Source organism: Acartia tonsa, chromosome 2, assembly GCF_053477335.1.
Source record: "Acartia tonsa isolate MP-2025a chromosome 2, ASM5347733v1, whole genome shotgun sequence".
In the NCBI taxonomy this organism is placed as follows: domain Eukaryota; kingdom Metazoa; phylum Arthropoda; class Copepoda; order Calanoida; family Acartiidae; genus Acartia; species Acartia tonsa.
In genome coordinates, this window is record NC_137261.1 from 47,824,600 (window position 1) to 47,833,951 (window position 9,352).

The 9,352-nt window shown below is 36.8% G+C and overlaps 1 protein-coding gene across 4 annotated transcripts in view; it reads left to right on the forward strand.

Annotated features, from left to right (window-relative positions):
* LOC145312031 (uncharacterized) overlaps nucleotides 1-7,294 on the forward strand; it is a 48,137-nt gene extending 40,843 nt beyond the window's left edge. For all 4 annotated transcript variants that reach the window (XM_080151129.1, XM_080151131.1, XM_080151130.1 and 1 more), the window contains 4 exons: nucleotides 3,580-3,695; nucleotides 4,399-4,545; nucleotides 5,161-5,263; nucleotides 7,090-7,294. In XM_080151129.1, coding sequence (XP_080007255.1) covers nucleotides 3,580-3,695; nucleotides 4,399-4,545; nucleotides 5,161-5,263; nucleotides 7,090-7,167 — 444 coding nt within the window. In that variant the 3' untranslated portion in view covers nucleotides 7,168-7,294. The remainder of the gene's footprint in view (nucleotides 1-3,579; nucleotides 3,696-4,398; nucleotides 4,546-5,160; nucleotides 5,264-7,089) is intronic.
* Nucleotides 7,295-9,352: the final 2,058 nt, after the last annotated feature.

Consider the following 9,352-nt stretch of genomic DNA (forward strand, 5'->3'; position numbering starts at 1 on the left):
TACGAGTGTACTCAGGTACACTCGTAATTTCATGGTTCATCATGAGGCGTTTTACATTGGCGTTACGAATTCCACGATTTAATTCGTCCACCAACAACTCAAGATCCTCATGGTTGTAGGCGTCCCTATACAAGGCGCACTTAGTTGAAATGTACGCTTGTATAGGTTCTGTCGAGTGTTGCTTGTAATCCCTAAACGCTTGTTTAAGCGTTTGGGATTCAAAAGCAGGGCGAAATAGCAATTCACACTCGGTCTTGACCTGTTCGTAGGTCAAGGCTTGGCCTGCCTCGCCAAACAGATGGGACGCCATTTCCGCCGCTTGCCCTACCAATGACAGTAGTAGGGCGTTGCGGCGGTTGAGGGAATCATGAGGTGGCACGCGGTAAGCCGCCCATGACATCTCAAGTCTGCGGATATGGGCCGACCAGGATTGCTTGGGCGGCCCTCTAAACTCCGGCAGATTGCTCAGCATCAGCTTGCGGTACTCGGCTGGGGCCGGCTGAGGGTCATCCTGGAGCCATCCTGGGGCTTGGTCACCTCCTGGGGCTTGATGCTGGTCCATTGGGTCAACGGTGAAACGGCGGGCACAAAGTTATACAGTACTAAAATGAATGGTTTGTCACTTGAGGCTTCCTAGCCTAACAGCCAACACTGTTTGTATCACTAGGTTGGGAGTTTAGTTGCAAAGATATAACTTAGCTGTACTTATCACTAGTTAGGTGTTGAGGTTGTAGGGTAGGCTGGTAGAGGTAGATAGATGTTGAGGGTCTGAACTGCTGTCAGGAACTGATTGGGTTTTCCTTTATCACACTAGAGCTAGAAGGAAAGAAACTTGCAATTCTTTATTTGCTAAAATACCCCTGTTAAATGCTATGGAGTAGCTCCGCTCCGGTGTGAGTGGGTGTGTGTGTGTGTGTGTGTGTGTGCGTGGAATCTCCTGTCCTTGTAACGCGCGTCCGCGCCGTCAAATCCGCGCACACGGGGAAAACGCGCTCTCACCCCTCAACTCGCTCTCTCATTGGTCCGCTTCGTCCGTTGGATTTATGATATTTTCCGCACTCTGTTGCGCTACCCGTGAATGGCGCTCTGTGTGTCCGATCGCTAGCCCCACACTACAGACGGACTTAGTCTAGTGTGGGTAGGAAGGGGGAAGCGCGTGAGGGGACGGGGGTAACTCCGTCCGTTCCCCCTGTGAGGGAGGGGGGTAACTGTGTGCTGGTGTAATAGGGCCTTTCTTCTTAATCCTAGGCTTATCTATTATATCACCCTGATTGTATTTGCCTTCAATGGAGAGGGGCCCCTCCCCTTCCCTTGGAATAAGGGGTGTATTGTTGTTGTGCTGTGGGCTTGAGATTGTTTTGATTGTATATCAGGGTCTTTATTATATTACATCTAGCTTCTATTTTTGTCCTTATCACAATTGCATAGCAGATTTGTTTACCAACTCTGTTCTATTTTTAGCTGTTATCACAATACACAATAATCCAAGCCTGTTCTATTCTTAGATTTATCACAACACAACAATTTGTTTGCCAAGCTTTGCTCATAAATCTATTGTTTGGCCATCACACTAGGGTGGTAATCCCTGCAAATGTGATATAATATCTGTTTTCTAGATGGGTGGCTGCGTTGTAGCTTCTCAGGATACTCGGAGTTGACGTAGTTTTTCTCTGTTCTGGTGCACTACACTCGTATGTTAGCTCGCAGCTTGCAGCTATGTGGCATGTTTCAGCCTATCGGCGGCAGGGAATGTCCCGTCCTGCTAGCGCCGCTGATCCAAATCCGGCTGATGGCGGCAGGGAATGTCCCGTCCTGCTAGCGCCACTGGTTCGGATCCTGCTATTTCTTGCAGTAAGTTGGCCTATTTCCAGCCGTTTACACTTATTTGGCTTGTTTCAGCCGGTCCGCAGGCCTGTTTCAGCCCTTTTGGCGCTCAATTCTCCGTTAGATATCAGCGCTGCTCGCGGTTATTCGTCGGATTTCGCTGTCTCGCTTCCACAACTGCCGGATGCAGAGTTAAACTTTGCTGTCCAGGGTGGGTAATTCAGGTTGCTTGCGTCAGTTTTGCCAGATTCACTGCTGGGAGTACCTTAGCCTCAGATGCGCGTCTGCTCTACACTTGTGGTTCGCCGTAATCTCACACAGCTGTCACCAAAGTTGTGGTATCCGCCGAGGATAAATGGCAGACACCGGAGTTCAATTAGATTACGGCAGTGTGACAGACGTGGACACCTTACTATAGAGAAGCTACGCTTCTCTAGCTTTCACTAGATAATGATCAACATCTAATTTCAGTTGTCACTTTATTGAAGGTTTAAAAGATACTGAAGCTATATACAACAAACAATAATAACATGGATAGGAATAAATAATCATAACATAAAAGCATAAATAATACATATACAATGGTCAGTTTGGGCAATAATGATCCCCCATCCCTGAAAAGGGTGGGGGAGAATTAAGAATACAGTTAACCATAATAAACATGACAGATTCAATCATTAATTCTAAGCGTAGGGAGGGGGTCACTAGACCCCTTCCCCAGGACTCGGGGGAGGGCCGTTGACCCTCCACCGAACCCCAGATCAGGGGTGCCATAGGCATGGCTCACGGTTGCCGAATACCACAATAACAATGGATATAGAATATGTGTATATATTGACACGGGAAAATTTGTCGTCTATTTAGGTTGCTCATAAGGACCTCAAGTCAGTTCATTCATCCAGTAGGAGCGTTGGGGATGGGGTAAAAAGGGTAGTGAGAGGTTTCGTTATTTTAGCCAGCTGGGAATATCACTTTAGCTACTTCAGTATTCAAGTACATAAAAATTTGGTGCAACATTCAAGTTATTATAAATCAATGTAACACACAGAATTGATTTGAAGAAAAAATATTTCTTTAACCAAAAAAATCGTGGGGGAGATATTTTGTCAATGGAGGTATCAATATTCCTCATCGTATGACTATTTGACATGTTCCATAAAAAGAAAAGTTAAACCTAATCGGTCAAGTAGTTTTTGAGAATTTAAAAATGCAGACGGACTGACAAACAATGTTATACTTAGTATATCAAACAATATTACTTTTACCTAAAACAAAATATGATGTTAAAATTTTGACTAATTAAAGTATCAAAATTCATTATTTTCAAAAATTATTAATGTATTATTTGGATTATTTAAAATATTTTGCAAGAATTTTAAAAATTACATAAACAATTTCAATTATTCTGATAATTTACAGTAAAATCTCTTATTTCATAACTAGATCATTCCTTACCCTTAAAAATGACGTCAACTCTGGTTGGGTGTAGTATAGTTTTGTAGAGCTCCATAGGGCTCATTTCAAACAGTTTTGGGACTTTCCTGTACCCAAAGTTTGATATGTATCAACTATAGAAAAGGGGATCTTTTTTCGCGTATTTTCCGTTGGGTATAACCTTTCAGTCAAATGCTCTTATTAAGCAAACTATTCTTAATTATGACCAAATGTATAATTGACTAAATAAGAATATTTTACTGAAAGCTTGCACCCAATTTTACGAAAAATGCACAAAAAATAACCCCCTTTATTTTGCAGGGTGAGAGTGTGTCTGAGCATCTGATGTCTGTGCACGAGCCAGGTGTACCCAGGTTTCAGTGTAGTGAGTGTGAGATTAGACTTGTTACTCTGCAAGGTTGTAGAAGGCATTACAGGTACACTTTATAACTCTTATTGAGTATGAGATTAGACTTGTTACTCTTCAAGGTTGTAGAAGGCATCACATCACAGGTATACCTTCTACCTCTTACACCTTTTATGCATATTATTTATGTATATTTTATGCATGTATAAGACAATGGCCGATAATTTGATCTACATCCCAAATTAATCTACAAAATTAATCTGTGGTTGAAACGTTGTACACTCAATTAATTGAACCAACCAATCAAAATTTAATAAAAGTATCCAAGGTTAAGCCAACGAATAATGAAAACGTTATTATATGACTATATATTATCACCGTTAAATCAATTTAGACTTAATCGTAAGTAGGTCATTTTGCCATATGAACTTGCAAGATTTTGTCAGGTACGAAAAATAACCAGAGTTATCCCTCAAAGTGCCTTGTTGAGCACAAATAACCCTCTCCCCCCTTATTTAGAAATAAATTAAAAATTAGGTTGGGGGTTTGTTTGTTTGTTATTATTACTTTAGGTCCAGTTAGGTTAGTTGTTTCAGATATTGAGTAGCCCCGCAGGGTTAGAGCTTCTCCAATACAAGCCCAGCAAAAGCTGGGTATAGAAAAAGCACTTATTAAAATTTTTTAAATTATAAATGTGAACTTGTGAAGGGTGTTTCATTGCTCAAGAGGCAAATTGTGGAAAAACACCAAATTTATTACCTCAATATTTTTAGGCAGATGCACCGAGGTACCCCAATCACCTGTATTATCTGCAAGGAGACTTTCTCCACTGATGGTGTATTCCACGACCATCTGGCTGCCAATCATCAACAGATACTTGGGCCCCCACCTACTACTGCTGGAGAACAGGCCGTTTGCAGGTAAAATATTTAGACACGTTTTTTGTTAGTCTAGGGGGACTTGAAAGAGGGAGGGTGAGGGAGGTGCAGTGTGGGGGAAGCCGACCCTTTCAATAAAAGTTTTGAATGGTTAGTCATTTTTATCCAATGGCAATTTCTCTTTAGAGGGTAGCGGTACCTCCTCCCCCCCCCCAAAAAAAAAAAATAGTTTAAATCTTTCCTGGACGTATGAGAAGCTCCACTATAAAGGAAAAGTCATATCAGTTCAACGGTTAGTAAGATTCCTCAGGTATATTTGCACCGCCTCAGAGAATATCCCCCTCCCCCTTTCTGTAATCGGGTATAGTCCCTTTCGTGGCAACGCACCTTAAGTCGCGATTCTTCGTATTTTTTCACAGTAGCTTTTCTCCTATTTCTAGGGGCCAATTACCTAACCCTGTGGGGCAATCACCACCTAACCCAATATAACCTAACCTAAAATAACCTATAAAAAGCTATTTTAAAAATACGACGAATTGCCCCTTAAGGTGCGTTGCCACGAAAGGGACTATTCCCCTGTAATCCTCTTCACTTACTACCCCTTTTAAATAAACATTATTATGATTTACAATCATGCATCTCAAAATTTTTGTTTAGGTATTGTGGTGGCAGATTTGTGTTATACCAAGAGCTTGTTATTCATATCAGATTCAATCATCTACTTGAGACTATTGATATCAGTAGTACAGAATTAGAGGAGGTTTGTACAATATTTTTAATAGTCAATATATTCTATAATATCTGTGGGCCTTAAAAGTTTATGCATTGCATGTTATACAATTTGGCTCTAGTGCAGTTCACAGTGAAATGTTCCTGATAACAAATATCTTTTAACGGTCAAACGGTGGGTACATAATACATATTATGCTCGCAGTGCACATAAATGCACGAAAAGGACTTATTTTACTCGTTTTTCTCAGTTAGACTTTCCCTGTGCATCATGGGAACTTGGATATTCTAGATTAACAGGATGTGCGGGCATGACACGTTTGTTCAGCCGTCTAGCAGCCATATACATATATATCCATAGATTTATGGAGATGATCGTTACCAGGAACATTTTACCGTGAACTGCACTAGATCCTACAATTTTCACATTTCTATAATAGAAAATGATAATTTCAAATAGTGAATTAAAAACAAATAAAGAAATGTTGAAAGGAAAATTGATAAGGTTTATTGGTTTTGTATAAAAAGTAAAAAAACGTTACATAAACGTGTATAGACAACCAAAGATAGGCGATTTACACAAAGTACCTAGTTGTGTACTGAAATCCCTAGCCCTATTAAATTTTTTTGAAAATAAGAGGTGTGGGTATCTTCGTTTTTTTATTACTTTAAGTTAGGTTATGTTAAATATTGGGCACTTGGTAGCATCTCATGGTTAAGACATCGCAGGTTAAATTCTCACAGGGGTTAGGCGTAGGAAAAAAAAGTTTATATATCCTTATACTAAAGTAACAGGATGTTTGTCTGTGTGTTTGTAGCGAAGGGTCTCGCTAATTGCTGAACCAATCGGGTTTTCCTTAACAGGGTAGCTTCTCATAGGTCCCGGGAAGGTTTATATCTATTTTGGGAGAGGGTACCACCACCATCCCAAGAGAAATCGCCCCTAGAAAAAAACCTCCCCCCCCCAAAAAAAAAAAAAATCTAAAATTATAATCGGGTTATCAAATTCGACTCTCGCTAGTTTAAAAATAAAGTGGGGAGGGAGGTATATTACTGCTGAACAGGCACTTTGTGTAAAAGTACTCAAGGATTCAACGCTCCCAATGACGATAACATTGAATGTATGTAATTGATCCGATTATCAGATTAACATTATTAGCAGTAACACAGTGGGACAGTTCTTAATTAGTCCTAGTATTTCATACCAGTCATTATAAGTAGCAAAGCTATTCTATAATTTGAAATAACCGTAAGTCTGCTAGAAATGGAAGGGGGGAAACGTGATTTTTTTTCGGCTCCTATCTAAGATAGACGGCTAAAACTTCTTGTCAACATTTCCATGGTTTTGAGGCATAATTCACTATAAAACGTCCATTGTGGTCGGACTGATTTTAAGCAGCTTTTTCAGCTGCTTTTATATTTCAAATATTTTTCCATGTCTGTCTGATTTGTATGATTTTTAAAAATGTTTATAGTTTGTGTGCTTTGCTACTTATGGATGTTGTCATCCTTGTTTATTATGCAGTTCATAGGAATATTTTAGAAGTTCAGTTACTCTACATGCAGGCAATTTTCTTAGGCTTAATGGTTTAATCAAATTAGATGGGAAAATTGACTTGGAAAAAAGAATAGAATTAGCGCTTTTTGTTGTTTAGTTAGCTATCAATTTAATCATCTTAAAGCTTCTGATTATAACGTCCGCATATATGTCAATCTAAAGCTCTTTTTCATGCTATTAGAGTCAAATAAATGTATTAAAATCTTCAAGAATGTTATATTTGCCTGGTTTGATTGTTATGCTAATTTTAGACTCTAAAATAAATTGTTTATAACTTATAATCATTAAATTTATTTCAGGTTACTATGATTGGAGGTCACGTGGTGGAATTTAGCGAAGATGGCGGTCAAATTGTGGCTCTACATACTATACCATAAAATATACATATGATATATATTTTATTGGGTGTTAAAGAATAGTTATTTCTCGCATCGTTTTATATACTATACAGCTTTCCGCGGATATAGAATGTACAATTATAAGATTAAAACCAGTTTTTTTAGGACGAGGTATCAGATACCCCGGGCCTGAGTTACCCAGCAATAGGGGATTTTAAATTTCACACCTCATTTTGAAGGTCTCAAGGCTAATTATTGGGGTTGAACACCCGGAATAGCGCTCATAAGCATTATAGATAGAATTTGTACAAAATGTGTTATGTTGTTTTGTGCCAAAAAATACAAATATTTTATAAAAAATATGTTGAGTGTTAAAAAAATAAATTAAAGTACTCAAAAATGTTCATTAAAAAAAATACTAAAATAGTCAATTTATTATAAAACTAAAGCATAAGGGATATTTACCCCACCCTCCTTATGAGAATTTATCCATTCCTTATAATCCTTTCCTAATGTCTCCCCCCCCCCTCATTCCCGTTCATCACACAATCTTCAAAGAAATAGGAAGTATCACATTTCTAAATTTGTCCCCCCCACCAGTATATGTTTTTTAGATATGTAGTATCTCTATAAGTCCCTTCTTCCCTCATACACTTTGTCTTTCTCTCTTGTTGTAGTTTATTACTTAAGATCAATCAAAATTCACAATTTGTAAATTGCATATCAAAAACTATAAATCAAACAAAAGTGCACATATACAACTTGTTTAACATAAAAAAATCAACATATTTCATGAGTAGCATCCCTCATAATGACCTCATTCCTTTCTTTTCTCCTTTCTACCTCTTAAATGGTTTCTTTAGTTCTACTTGATGCCATTGGTGAAAATGTCTTCTTTCTCCGTCTCTAATTCTACATCTAATTCTTATTTTATTTATAGTACATTTTGGACTATTTTGACCTTGTTTAATAAACCCCCCCTCCTCTCAAACTCTTTCCTTTTATTGCACATATCATTTTTAGAAAGTAAATACTTTCTTGAAGCCAATCTTAACGAGGAAGGTATTTTTGGAAAGGGGAAAATGTGCAGAAAACACCTATGTAAATTAGAAAATCCGCAGAAACCATTTTCAAAAGTTATTTGCAAACATTTGCAATGTTAATTTGCAAAATTAATTTCATGCCTTAAATGACATATTTTGAAATAAATGTTCTTATGAAAGTTTTTATCTATGAGTTTAGGACATGTTCAAGACATACATTTTATTTTCAGTGTTAGTTTTTTCGCCCTACGTGTGAAAAAAGGCATTTCTCACATTTAATTATAGAAAATTGCATATAAACACAAAAATATTTTTTTTCTGCAGTAAACATAATAATTGGTATAAAATCTCTCATTTTAAATGCAAAAGTCAGATACTGAATCCTTTTTAGAGCGAATATATTGCAAAAAGTTACCAGGGCATTTTAGCAAAGTATGAATATTTAAAGAAATAAATACTTTTTATTCTTAATATACATATTATATAAATGAATAAAAAGAGAGAGAAAAAAAACTATAAAACAAGGTATATGTTTTTTTCACTCTATCATTGAATAAAATGCACTTTTAGGTTTGATTATAAGCAACGCATCACATAAAAACTATTTTTTTACAGATATTAAACAAAATCAATGCAATTCTACAATCAAGGTAGTTTTATAAAGCAGTAATCCTTTTTGTAGCTATATTTTTTGCCAAATTTATTCTTTATTTTTATAAATAAACTTAATTAAAATCTAATGATTTGAGATTTCGTAATAAAGAACTTCATATTTTTACTGTTTAGACATATAAATTTCAAAGAAAAAGATTAAATCCTTTAAGTTTGAATAAAACTTTATTCATTTACAGAATAAAAACGTTAAAATCATTAAAGAATCTAAAAAAAGAAAAAAATAAGTAATTTTTATCAATGTTTTTGTGTCGTCTTTATAAACTCTTTCCGCTTTTATTATTAGACTGATAGAATTTAAAATTATAAATAACACTTATTGGGCCTATCCTATTATATAAACTTAGTAAGATATTTTGTCAGTATCTTAAGGTTTGATACTGCTAAACTGATTGAGTTCTCCATTTTAGGGAAACTTTACATTGTTCCCGGTATGGGTTTAAGCTATTTTACTTCCTTCCTTAACCCTTCAGAAAACAGAGCCCCTAGAGATAAATAAATTAAAATTA